Here is a 14,268-nt window from a genome sequence, read left to right as displayed (position 1 = left end):
ACTTAATTTTATTTATTGTTTTGAGATTGATATAAAGAGGCATATATAGAGAGAATGGGTATGCTAGAGCCTTCAGCTGCTGAAAATGAACTCCAGATGCATGTGCCACCTTGTGCATCTGGCTTACGTGGGTCCTGGGGATTGAACCTGTGTTCTTTGGGCTTTGCAATCAAGTGCCTTAACACTAAGTAATCTCTCCAGGCCCCCTCTCTAGTTTAAATTGAATTCTGTATTTTTTGCTTGTGTTATCATTTATTGTATGTGTGTTATCATTTGTTGTTTGACATTTTGATATGTATATATTACATTTTAACATACATACCTCGTATTAGCCACCCTCATCCTCCTCACTCTTACTGAACTTCTTCTGTTTTACTAGTATCTGTGCCACAGAAGAGAATGACAGGGCTGGAGATATGGCTTAGCATTTAAGGTGATTCCCTGCAAAGCCTAAGGACCCATGTTGGACTCTCCAGATCCCACATAAGCCAGATACATCAAGGTGAGGCAAGAGCAAGGTCTCACATGCCCACTAGGTGACACAAGTGTCTCGTGTGCAATTGCAATGCCTGAGGCTCTAGCATGCTAATTCCTACTCTCTGTCTCTCTCACTGTCTCTAAAATAATGAAAAAAAAAAAATAAGAGAATAACTGCCCTTCCTTAGCAAACTTTAATTGTCATTAGGTCTTTTGGGAGGTAAACAGCCTACAAAGGTCCTCTATTATCTATAAGAGAATGTTGACTGACACATCATCTGCAGGTCTTGTACTTGTAGTTATATCTGGTGTGAGTTCATGAGGGCAGTGGTCTTGTCACATCCTGAGAACACCAGAATTCCATAGTGTCCTTCCCCATCCTACTACCCTTAAATTTTTACATCTCATCTTCTGTGATGTTCCCTGAGCCCTGGAAAGGATGAAGTCTATGTCTGCTTCAGAGCCAAGTACTCAGTAGTCATTTATTTTCAGCATTTGACAAGTAGTCATTTTCTAAATTGACCATATCCCCCTGTCAAATTTCAAAAAGTATAACAAAATAATTGACTTTATAAAAATAAACTTTTCAGATCAAGCAGAACTGAACTGCTTATATAAAGACAAATATTTAGGAGGCAGTTTGACAACACATCCATTTAGCAATACAGCAACAATGCGTTCATCCCTAGTGTCTACATTCTCCCTAGCCATGGGCAATGGACTTGTTTTTCAGTATCAGGCAGGTATTTCCTCCTGTAGGACAGGCTTCAAATCCAATCATAGAGATGTTGGTCACTCTTACAACCTTCATACAACTATTGCATCAGAGGATACATCTTACCTGTTGAGTCAGTATTGTTGAATCCAGGGTTCTTCGCTGGGTAGTATTTTTGATGACTTCTCTGCTAGCAGCCTTTATAGCAAGTTTAGGCACAGTCAAAACTAGCCAGCAAGAGGAAACTTTCCACTTCAGTTCCAGCATACTTTCTCTATGTTCTGCAACTGCTGGGTGTGGTATGTGCAGCAAAAAGGTTGAATCTTTTAGTCCTAATGGGAAGCCAAGAGTCATGGCAATAGGTGTATTGTTTGGGAGAGCCTAGTGGGGAGCTCCCTGACAATAACTCATTGGGAAATATCATTGGCTGGCACTGTTAAAACTATTTAATAGCCCATGGCTATTAAGACAAGCACTATGACTCTATAGGGTACTTCTGTTAATTCTAATTTTTTATTTATGTATTTTATTATGTTTAAACAAATTTTCTAAGGATTTTTTTTTTTCATAGCTACAAAGCTTTGGTTAACCCTTCCCCTATCCCATCTACTTGTCTATTTCTCCATTGTCAACTATTTGATATATGGTGTAACTCTGTAGCCTAGGTAGCATCATTGTCCCTCTGCAGTACACATAGGGCTCAAAGCTACTCTTTGGCCTCAGTAGTGAGTGTGGAATTATAGGCAAGCCCTGCCATACCTGAAGTCAAATGTTTTGGTTTATATATTTGTGTGTGTGCATGAGTATGATTTTAGTAGTTGAACTTAGCACTTAGTGTGTGCTAGATAAGCACTGTACCACTAAGCTACATCCACAGCCCTCTAAATTCTTCAGTAGGCTCAGGAATATTTAGTTTTTCTGTAGTGTCAATTCTCAGGTTAGGAGAGAAGAGGGATTAGGCCCTATAAAAAGCAAAGATGAAGGTTCCAAGTATGGTTTAACAGTAGAGTGCTTGTCTAGAATGCATGAGGCCAAAGGTCCAATCTCAAGGAAAAGAAGAGGGAGAGACAGTGGCATATGGCTGTAATTGAACTACTTGGTAGGTAGAGGCAACATCAGGAGTTCAAGTTCATCCTTCACTACATTGTATGCAGTGAATCTGAGGCCCTCCAGGAGCTATATGAGAATTGAGAGAGAGAGAGAGAGAGAGAGAGAGAGAGAGGGAGAGAGAGAGAGAGAGAGTGTGTGTGTGTGTATTAGAGAGAGAGAGGGAGGAAAGAGGGCTTAATTAACAACTGGTTAATTTAATGACTTCTAAGTGTAGAAGGCATTACAAAGCTTTCCCATTGCTTCCATTCCAGGCCATAACCAGGCAAATATAAATAAAAGATATTCCCATGAGTCACTCATCTAGGGATCCAAGGGGGGTGGGTAGGCATAAGAATGTATAGATCAATAGAGGTAAGCACAGGAGTCTTGTACTTAGGGAAAAGACTCATCAGAAAAGAGGAGCCTAATGAATTCCTGGAGCAGTGCCCTCATGGACACCTACAGAGGCACCCTTGGATGAGTACAAAGTAGCATCTTCTTGCTGAAAGGAATCACATCCAGGTTACTTAACTACCTGTCTTGTCTTCCACAGCCCTGTCTGCTGTCTCTGACTAGAGTCATCATGCCTAGGGGTCATAAGAGTAAGCTCCGTGCCCGTGAGAAGCGTCGCCAGGCTCAAAAAGAATTAAAGGATTCATGTGGCACCGAAGCCACTGTGGTAGAAGAAGAAGAGCCATCTTCTTCTACCCCTGAGATCAAAGCTGTCTCCCAAGAATCATCTGCTGCTGGAGCAATCTACACCCAAGAGGAGCTTGAGGAAACCCCATCTATTTTGGCTGCTTCTATACCTATTACATCTCCCAAATCTAATGAAGGTGCTAAAAACCAAGTTGAGGAAAAGCCAGATGATTTAGAAGTTAGCGTTAAGAAGTTGCAAACACATCCTATACATGCAAAGGTGGCGGTGTTGGTGAATTACTTGCTATACAAGTATCAAGTGAAAGAACCCATTACAAAGGCAGAGATGTTGAAAAATGTAATGAAAACATGTAAGAATCACTTCCCGATAATCCTTAGGAAAGCTTGTGACCATGTGGAGCTGCTCTTTGGCCTTGACATGAAAGAAGTGGATCCCAAGAAGAACACCTATGTTCTCATCAACAAGCTGGACCTCGATGATGATACAACAGTGAGTGATTACAGAGGCATACCTATGACTGGACTGCTGATGACTGTCCTCGGCGTGATCTTCTCCAAGGGCAACTGTGCCACAGAGGAGCAAGTCTGGGTAGTGCTCAATATGATGGGAATCTGTGAAGGCAAGAATCACTTCATTTTTGGAGATGCTAAGAAGTTCATCACTAAGGATTTAGTGGAAAAAAATTACCTGGAGTATCAGCAAGTACCCGGCAGTGATCCACCACGCCATCAACTCCTGTGGGGCCCAAGATCCTATGCTGAAACCAACAAGATGAAAGTTCTGAAGTTTTTGTGCAAGATTCATGAATGTGTGCCTAGCAATTTTGAAGCCTTGTATGAAGAGGCACTGAAAGATGAGGAAGAACGAGCAAAAGCAAAGGCCATAGCCAAAGCTCGGAATACTTCCAGGGCCAGTTCCAGTTGCAAGGCCATGTCCAGATTCTCTTGTTCCAAGTGAAGGAAGACAGATATCTGACTACGTTCTGAAGAGAAAGTTAATGTTCAGTTTAGTGGAGGATGGGTTGATGTTCAGCACAGCACAGTGTACAGCATGAGTTCCTGTCTATGTGCTCACTTGGACAGTTGCTTAACTGTTACTCCATTTAAAATTTTTTTTGTTTATTTTTATTCATTTATTTGAGAGCAAAAGACAAAGAGAGGAAGAGGCAGATATATAGAAAGAATGGGCACACCAGGGCCTCTAGCCACTGAAAACAAACTCTAGATGCCTGCGCCCCCTTATGCATCTGGCTAACATGGGTCCTGGGGAATCAAACCTCGAACCAGGGTCCTTAGAATTCACAGGCAAGTGCTTAACTGCTAAGCCATCTCTCTAGCCCTGTTACTACTTTTAATAGAAAATTTATGTAGCTGAAAAAGACAAGTACTTGAGTTATATGAGTCATGCATATGTCAATGTTTATGAGGTTTAAGAATGAGAGTTTTATAATCTTGTAGAATTTAATAGGGAAATTATCCATATTTTCCAGTTGCAAAAGTAAATGTGTTGATCATTTCACTGTAACTGTGAATGGAACAGTAACAAAATAGTTAAGGTACAGAAATAGAGAAAAAAAGAAGTCAAAGGTTATATATTTTTGAGTTCACATCACTTTTAGTTTGTTCTATAAGACTGAGATACATACTCAGACAAAACTTACTTAAGGTTATAGAATAAATAAATAAATCTGAAACGTTTGTATACTGTTTGTTTTATTTATCAAAGTGTGCCTGGCCATTGGCTTTTTGGAACATTCTATGCTAGTATTGAGAAAGTCAGGATAAGTGGGCCTTCCTGTGTCCCCTGAAGTTTGGTGTTTAGGAGCAGGTGTCATTTAAGGAAGAAGCTAAAATGCTTCCTATTGCAGTCAGGTTTGCATTGCTGTTAGAAATCACACAACCAAGAGCAGCTTGTGGGAAAAAGAGGTTTATTTTAGCTTATAGGCTCAAGGGGAAGCTCCACAATGGCAGGGGGAAAAGATGGCATGAGCAGAGGGTGGACATTACCCCCTGGTCCACATAAGTGGATAATAGGAATGAGAGAGTGTGCCAAACACTGCCATGGGGAACCTGACTATAATACCCATAAGCCCACCCTGAACAATACACCGCCTCAAGGAAGTGTTAATTCCCAAATCTCTTATCAGCTGGGAACCTAGCATTCAGAAACTTAACTTTATGGGGACACCTGAATCAAACCACAACATTCTGTTCCTGGCACTCATAAACTCATATCCATACATGATATAAAAATGTGTTCAGTTCAACTTTATGAGTCCCCATAGTTTTTTTTTTAAATCAATTCCAATGATGTTAATACATCCCCATAGTTCAAGATCTAACTGAGCCATAATACCAACCCCCCCAAGCCATAAAAGCACAGAATAAACATTCACACTGCAAAAGATGGCATTGGGCATAGCAAAGAAATATTCAACCAATACAAGATTTAAAACCACCAGGGCAAACATCAAACTGTAGCTCCAAGTTAACAACTCTAGTCAATGACAAATCTCCAAACCCAGTATTTCTAACCAGCAACAAGTCTATGGCATTCCAATTCTTCCCTTCCAGCTAGGCTACTAAGAGTCCTGGAAACCTTGATACAGGCCAGCAGATTTACTTAGCAGCCATCTTGTGGTCCTGGCATCTTCAGTGGGTAACCACTGCAATCCACAATTCATCCTTAATTCCATTGGCTATCCATGCAGGCATCCAGCATACCTGCCTTGTGGACCATGGCCATTTCCAAAACACAAGACCATGTTGCAAACTCAGTGACTCTCTCTTTCCTGCATTTCTTATACTCCACAATACCAGGTAGGGTGCCAATTTGTTAATCCAGGGGGGAATGAAGCAGACTTTGAAGAACAAGACACTCCTTGAGCACTCAGGCCCCTTCAAAAGAGTCTACATTCTTCCTATTGCCCCAGTGCAGTTCAGCTTGCCCAATCTCAAAGGTTATAATCTCAATTGAAGTTGAATGGGCAGTAGTAGTTCACCCCTAAATTTTTCTTTCTATGCCATATCCCTCTGCCCACACCAGTTCATTTATATGCAAAGCAACACTTCATAATGTCTCAGGACATGGGGATAACAGCAAGCCTCACACAAACTGCGATCCCAGTCCAAGCAAAACTCTTTCTCACCCTCACAAGCCAAACCTCACAGTTCGTAGCTCTTACTGCATTCAGATCTTGCAGCTCAGACCCGAACAGTCCATCAAGCTGTACTTACAGCACTGCAAGTCATCTCTTAGGCCAAGGTATCAAATCCTCCCACATTCCTCTTGAAAATCAGCTCCAAAAGGCCAAAGCCACATTCTCAAGTGTCTAGCAGCAATGCTACTCCTCAGTACCACTTTACTGTTGAAGTCAGGTTCACATTGCTAGTACAAATCATCCAACCAAGAGCTGCTTGTGGGAAAAACAGATTTATTTTGGCTTACAGGCTCTAGCGGGAAGCTCCCCAATGGCAGGAGAAAACAATCATACATGAGCAGAGGGTGGACCTCACCCCCTGGCCCACATAAGTGGACAATAAGAACAAGAGTATGTGCCAAACACTGGCATGGGGCAACTGGGTATAAAACCTATATGCCTGCCCCCAACATTATACCGCCTCCAGCAGGCATTAATTCCCAAATCTCCATCAGCTGGGAACATAGCATTTAGAAAACCAAAGTTTATGGGGAACACCTGAGTCAAACCACCACACTTCCTACAACATAAGAACTTCAAAAACAATAAGAGGAATGAGATAGGGCTGGAGAGATGGCTTAGCGGTTAAGCACTTGCCTGTGAAGCCTAAGGACCCCGGTTCGAGGCTCGATTCTCCAGGACCCACGTTAGCCAGATGCACAAGGGGGTGCACGTGTCTGGAGTTTGTTTGCAATGGCTGGAAGCCCTGGCGTGCCCATTCTCTCTCTGCCTCTTTCTCTCTCTGTCACTCTCAAATAAATAAATAAATTTTTTTTAAAAAAGAGGAATCAGATAAAACAATGTGATAATGTCTGATAATTCCCTGAGGTACTAGGGTTTGGGGTCTTGGGCAAACTGTCTGTCTTTCACTGTGGCTCAATTTAATATTAACTTGGGTCAAGTGGTCTGATGAGTTTGCAAGCATGGTGACCAGAGGATTTCTCTTCAAGATTATATATCCACAGTTAAAACAACATCAAGAAGAAAACTAATACATAAAATAGAAATTGCTTTTAGTAGTTATTTTGGGGTCATAGATAAAGCAGAAAATCATCTTCCTTTCTAATGAAATAACCTGTATAATTTCCCACTGTTCTGTTCCCAATACAGCTGAGCACAGTGCGTTAAGTATGAGTTTTATGAGCATAGGGTCCCAGGAGCTTTCGAGAGTGGTGTCACCACATAGCAGGTGTGCTCAGAAGCTCTTTTTCTCATAATATTTGCTCTGACCTGGGAAAGGCATTAAAGGGAAATCTCCTTAGGTGATTTTGGGTATACTCTGTCAAAACTTCAGTGAGAGGTAGGGTTTCAATTAGAGTGAAATAAATGATAAAAAAAGGTGTGGTTTGGGAGACAGAAACATAGAAAAGATGGAAGCACTTTATAGTTGATAGAAATTTTAGGGACATTGAGTTTCATTCAACTTGAAAAAAATATACTACCACACTCAAACATAAGAGGTTACAAGTTTAGAAGTTACATAGAAAACACATGAAGTTTTCTTACATCTCATTTCGACTGATCTCTCTTACATCAGAGTGCTGCTTGTATTTGAACTTTTCATGCTTTTTTGAAGAAGATTTTGGTAGGAACTGAGGTCAAGATAATAATCATAATATCTGTCAAATATTAAATATGCAATAAATTCCAGGCACCATTTCAGGGACTTTCATATATTGCATACATGCAGAAGGCTTTGTGAGACCAGACTTATTGCACTCAATTCACAAAGAGTTTGAGCCTTGCTAGAACTTGTCTGCATTCCTGATTTCATTTCATATGGCCCCTCAGAGGAAAACTTAAAGCTGGGCCTGAATTTGTTTAGAATCCACATTGTTCCACTCCTTCCACATGGGACAAATATTCTTTCAATTTATTTCTTTTTGACTACTGTATGATGTCTCTAGACGGTGAAAACAAGAAAACTGGTGCCCAGTCTCTTCTTCCATGTGTGATATGAAAAGGGATGAAACAGAATTAATCATCATTTGGCGACTATCTGTAGTCCTCATTTGCCTATGTCCACCTTTTGCTTAATGGTTGACTAGGTTTTGTTTTGTTTTGTATTTTTTTTCTTTTTTTTTTTAAAAATGTTCAGTTTTATTTATTTATTTGAGAACGACAGAGAGAGAAAGAGGCAGATAGAGAGAGAGAGAATGGGCACGCCAGGGCCTCCAGCCACTGCAAACGAACTCCAGATGCGTGTGCCCCCTTGTGCATCTGGCTAACATGGGTCCTGGGGAATCAAGGCTTGAACTGGTGTCCTTAGGCTTCGCAGGCAAGCACTTAACTGCTAAGCTATCTCTCCAGCCCATTGTTTTGTATTTTTTTAATAAAATGATTATATATGTGTATTTTTTTGGAAGCTCAAAAATCTCTGAGAATTGACTTAATCTATGTCCTAGTACATGAGAACAGGTTCAGCCCTCCCTAAATTATATGTCTCTTTGACTCCATCCCAGAGAACCCTAGTTCTAAAATCTGCATCATAGCCTAACTCTTCCCACTCTAATTCACCAAAACTACTTACTTCCATGAAGCCCACACATGCTCTTTTAGGAACAAAGATCAAGATGCTCTTCCTTTCCCTAAGTCATGGGCTTTCCAAATTCGTGAAAATGTCCATGTCTGTCATATCATTCCCTTCTGTAGTAACCTTGTTGCTGGGATAAAGCGCCCAATTAAAAGTAGCTGATGGGAGGAACACTTATTTTGGCTCACAGTCTTGAGGGGAAGTTGCCTGATGACAGAGGAAAGTATGCCATGAGCAGAAGCTGGACATCACCTCTGACAGCAGGTGGAAAACAAGGCAGGAGAGTGAGCTGAGCTCTAGCAAGGAGGAGGTGGCTATAATACCCCAATCCTGCCCTCAATAACACACTTCCACCAGCACGGCTCCACTCCTCAGATTGTCATCAGTTTGGTACCAAGAATTCAAAACACAAGAGTTTATGGGGGATATCTGATTCCAACCACTAAACTCCCCAGTAACCCTTCTATTAAAAGCCTCTTGCACGTAGTTCTTTACTTTGGCAGTGTTTAGGTATAGGCTTACTTGCACTTGGTCCTTCAACCAAACTCTTTGTTTATGTTGATGTTGCTTTGAACATTATTCTCTACTGCATACTAGTTTCACAGACCAGATGAGAGAAAAATATGGAGTCTCTTTGCTGGCATACATAGTGCTGAAGTTACCTTTGTGTCACGGGACAAACATCTAAGCAGAGCAGCTTATGGGAGGAAAGGGTTTATATCAGGCTTACAGAATTTAGGGGAAACACCATCAATGTTGGAAGAAGCTGGCTCTAATCCATAGATACACAGAAGAGAGATGCCACCAAAGGCAAGGAAACATGGACAGCCAGAGCTCAAACTTCTCTGGACACACCTTAGGGTTGGATTTAGTATCCACCCACCCTAGTGACACCTCCTCCAACAGGCTGCTAAAGACTCAAATTGCAAGCTTAATCTAAAGCTCCTAAGCCTATGGGGGTCATACATTCACATTCAAACCATCACTCAGAGCTTCCACATTATCAAGAAGCCTTCCATAGTGGTATAGTTGTTACAACAAATGAAACTCTACTGCAATATTAGAATCCCCCCACACACACCTGATCAAGCTGAGGGGCAACTACAAAAGCTGCCTTTGAGTATCTGGACTCAAAAATGCTAGTGTACTATTTCTACTTCCATTTCTCACTCCTTGAGGATCTTGAGGGATCTTCCTCCTGGAATAGGCAGAAGCTTTGTTAGAGGTTCTTTATTTAAAACAATTTTTGTTCATTTTTATTTATTTATTTGAGAGTGACAGAGAAAGAGAGATAGAGGGAGAGAGAGAGAGAATGGGTGTGCCAGGGCCTCCAACCAGACACGTGCACTCCCTTGTGCATCTGCCTAACATGGGTGTCCTTGGGAATCAAGCCTCGAACAGGGGTCCTTAGGCTTCACAGGCAAGCACTTAATCACTAAGCCATCTCTCAAGCCCTGATAGAGATTCTTTTTACCCACAATGTAGTATCTTATAATTAGAGATATTGGATGTAGGAATATATATTAAAGTTATACATAGTCCTTATAAAGTTGAGAAGTTTACTAGGGTAAAAGGCAACAGTACATTGTAAAATCAAGTCATAGCTTAGTGGGAGTTTGCCAGAACCTGCTGGCTTTGTTGTTTCTACTCCAGCCCTTACTTAGCTTGGCTGCCTCATAAACAGCTGCACACCTCATTTATTTTCCCCAGGTTACTCACTCTACCATTTTAACCATTACATTTGTTTTAACCATAATGACCATAGCCAGAAACTGCTCCTACTGCTGTGACTCCCCACTATGATGGACTGCATTCTTAAAGCATGAGCCAAAATAACCTTTTTTTTTTCTTGAAGTTGTGTTTCTATCAGCTATTGTTAGAGTAATGAGAAAGGTAACTTGTACAGAGGCATTCCAGTGTGAAAGGAAGTGAAAGTGAAGACTCAAAGAAAGTATTGAGAGATTCACGCTCCTCATACCAGAAACTGACCCAGAGTCAGACACTTGTTATGAACATTTCTAAGTCAATATGGAGAGCATAGACAGGCTGAAGCACATGTTTACCCTGTGGAGACTGAAGGCAGTGAAGTGTAGGGTAAATTCATTATGGGTTCAGGTAATGAAGCTTTATTCTTAGACTAGGTGGCTAACATCAGGACAAGAAAGCCTCCTAGACATTGAAGAGTTTGATGAAAGGCCCTTACTCCAAAAAGCTGCATATGGAGGTGGCATGAATTAGCTTTTGATATTTTTGCATCTTATTTCTCAGAAAAGTGAAGCCATTGATCTGAGCTAAATCACTGTTAGGTTAACAGAGAAAAGAGTTAACAGGGACAAGTTACAGGCCCCATGTATTATTAAGATAAAGACTTTGAGTTAGGTTTAAAGACAACTCCACACCAGAAAAAAAAAAAAAAAAAGGAAGCCGAGACCGAGCTTCACCCTTTGAATATGTACCTGGAGGACTTGGACAGGGATGGTTTGAGGTAGTACCCTTGGTAATGCTACAATTTAAAGGTATAGCATCATTGAACAAGACATGAAGTCAAACAAGCAGAGGACAGAGGCCCAGGGCCTCCAGGTATTGAAGATCTTGTGCAAGACATGAAGGAACAACCTACACTAGATAAAAAAGGGCCCCCACAAACCCAGATTCTACTATCAGGCTGGAGAGGCTCAAAATGGGAGGGCCAAATATGCCTTTAATTCAACCTCTACTCCTCAGGAAGTAAAAAGACATTGGGTAAAGGATGCATTGTTAAGTCAGCAAGGGATGAGAATGTCATAGGCCCTCCCTTTGTGAGTCACCAGGATACGAGCTACCCTAGTGACAGGGGGCCTCACATAATTCTGCTCTATCAGATGTAGTAGTAGAAGGCTGCTAGTAAACCAGGAGAAGGCGTACCTGATTTAATACCTGCTGAATTCCCTCTTAGGAGATCAAAGAGGGGCTGCCATTGAACATTGGAGACAGCCACTGGCCAACTGATGGATGGCCACACTAAAAGACATAAAGGTGAGGATTATGAGGCTAAAGGGAACCATCTACCCCCTCCCAAAGACTAGGGAGGCCCCAGGTGGGAATGGGTATATATAACACTGGATTTGAACCATCAGAGTAGCTTTCGTAATGTTTTTTAACAGGAGGTGATATAAGGATTTTGAGTTAAGTTTGAACTTCATCCCAAAAGTCCAAAAGTCCCTTAAATTCCTGGAAGACCATAGACAGATATCACCTTATGGAAGCACCCTCATTTCTTTTAGAGGAACACAGATAATGTTAGTTTTAGGCTAGCTATGAGCCTCAAGTTCTAATAGGAATACTGATGGAACAAGCCCCTAAATTCTCAGGGAACTATATGCAAGCCATCAAAAGTGGCTTCATGATGTTAACCGCAAGGGATTTCAAGGTAAGTTCGTGAGAGTTAAGTCTCACTTTATCCTCCTATTGCTCTCAAGTACATGAGGGCCTTTCTTTGAGGGGATGAATTTCAGGTTAATAGAAGTTGGAGCTCTCTGATAAGCTAAGGCAAGAGCCCAGAGTGAATATTGAGAGCATTAATTATGCCAAGCTAGAAAGAGCCCCTAGGAGATTTTCCATTGCTGCCATCTTGGGTGTCCCTAGGCAGATATAGTTCTCTTTGAATTAGGAGTTAACCCCAAAACAAAGTAGAGGAATGTTAGATCCTGTAAGAAATCAAGATGACACTGGATGTGAGCAAAATACATTTTTGGCCCAGGTCAAACAGGCCTCCACAAAACTTGGACCTTTCAGGCCTTACTGTGTAGTCCCAGGAAACTCATGAAAGATCTGGTAGGTAGCAACCTAAGACACACCCCATATTATCTAATCATTAACTCTGTTATCTATATCTTCATTATATTAATGGAAAGAGGCAGACTATGTATTAGCAGCTCTGTTGATTCCTTAAGTAGGACCTATAATTAAACTTGCACAAGAGTCATTCAAAAGTCAAAGTAGTATCTCAAGTGTGAATGGACCCATATATGACCTCACATTTTCCCCTTCAGGTCATGAGATAACTTACTTTGTCTGCTGACCCCACACTGAGTCATTATGCATCAAGTTCAGACGAGTAAGCACCGTGCTCAGGAAGAAAGCTTCCAGGCCTGCCAAGAGTCTAAAGATCTAGTGGCTGTCCATGCCACCGTATCCCAGGAAGCTGATTGTCCCTTCTCCCCTTTTGATCAATTGAAGGATGTTTTCTGTGGTTCACTTCCCAAAATACATAGCAACTCTGATAGCTCTAGAGCTGAATCTGCTTCAGACACAAGATCTAACAAGAGGATAGTCAAAAAAGTAAAGAAAAAGACAGAATCTGCTCAAGATCAAAAAGCTACTGAGAACTCCACAAAGCTTGGAGATGATACTGTGATGTTATTAGTGCACTATTTGCTATACAAGTATAAAAAAAGGGAGACAGTCATCACACAGTCAGAATTGCTGAGAAACATAGACCAAATTGAAAAGAAACACTTTACTAAGACATTGAAGAAAGTCTGTGACTATTTGGAATTTTCTTTTGGTCTTGACTTGAAGGTAGTTGGTCCCAGCAAACGCATCTATGAACTCAAAAGCAAACTGACATCAAGATATGAATCAGAAGTAAATGATGAGACACAAATACCTTGTACCAACTTGATAATGACCATCTTGGGTTTCATTTTCATGAGTGATAATTGTGCTGCAGAAAAACAAGTATGGGAAATGCTAAATAAGATGGGCTTATATGATGGAGAAGAACATTACATTTTTGGAGATATTAGGAAGCTTATCACTGAAGATTTGGTAGAGAAAGGATATCTAGACTATCGTTGGGTGCTTAACAGTGATCCCCCACTTTATGAGTTCTTATGGGGCCCAAGAGCCCATGCCGAGACTAGTAAAATGAAAGTTTTAGAGTTTTTTGCTAAGCATAATAACACCACTCCTCTTGCCTACCCATCCTATTACAAGGAAGCATTAAAAGATGAAGAAGAAAGATCACGAGCCAGAATCAAAGCCAGGGCTAGTATTGCCATGGCCAAAGCACGCTCCAGGGGCAAGTATAAATCCTGTTCTCACTTTTGTAAAATCTGAGGCTGGCTAGTTTAAGTTGGAAAATAATGCCCCATCTTACAAGGTGTAGATAAAGGTGGAGCTGGAGGCAATAAAACACAACCTGTTGATGTCCATATTTTGTGTATTTTTTTAAATAATAAATTTAAGATAATATTAATTTTGCTTTCAGGTAAAAATAGCTTCAGAGTTGTACTTTTTGAATGGCATTGCTTGATAAATGTGGTTGTGTACACCTTTAATCTCAGTGCTTAGGAGGCTGAGGTAGGAGGATTGCCATGAGTTTCAAGTTAATCTTGGGTACAGAATGAGTTTCAGGTCAACCTGAGCTAGAGTGAGACTCTTCAAAACCAAAATTAAAATGATGACATTGTTTTAGTTGTTTTAGATGAGATTTAAATAATAAAGAATTTATATTTTTACATAAAATTGGAAAACTCTTCATTTTATTTTGGGTCTTGGAACTAAATACCATATTATATTATACCATTGTAGTAAATTAGGTGTTTTCTTGA

The 14,268-nt window shown here is 40.8% G+C and overlaps 2 protein-coding genes across 2 annotated transcripts; both read left to right on the top strand.

Annotated features, from left to right (window-relative positions):
* The first annotated feature begins 2,864 nt into the window (after positions 1-2,864).
* Positions 2,865-3,899, top strand: LOC101599203 (melanoma-associated antigen B10-like). Its single transcript, XM_004663672.1, has one exon. It carries the CDS (start codon positions 2,865-2,867, stop codon positions 3,897-3,899), a length of 1,035 nt encoding a protein of 344 aa, XP_004663729.1.
* Positions 3,900-12,751: 8,852 nt separating this feature from the next.
* LOC101599500 (melanoma-associated antigen B10-like) lies at positions 12,752-13,774 on the top strand. Its single transcript, XM_004663673.1, has one exon. It carries the CDS (start codon positions 12,752-12,754, stop codon positions 13,772-13,774), a length of 1,023 nt encoding a protein of 340 aa, XP_004663730.1.
* The last annotated feature ends 494 nt before the right edge of the window (positions 13,775-14,268 follow it).

This window comes from Jaculus jaculus, chromosome X, assembly GCF_020740685.1.
Source record: "Jaculus jaculus isolate mJacJac1 chromosome X, mJacJac1.mat.Y.cur, whole genome shotgun sequence".
NCBI lineage: Eukaryota > Metazoa > Chordata > Mammalia > Rodentia > Dipodidae > Jaculus > Jaculus jaculus.
This window is presented reverse-complemented; position numbering and strand designations above follow the sequence as displayed.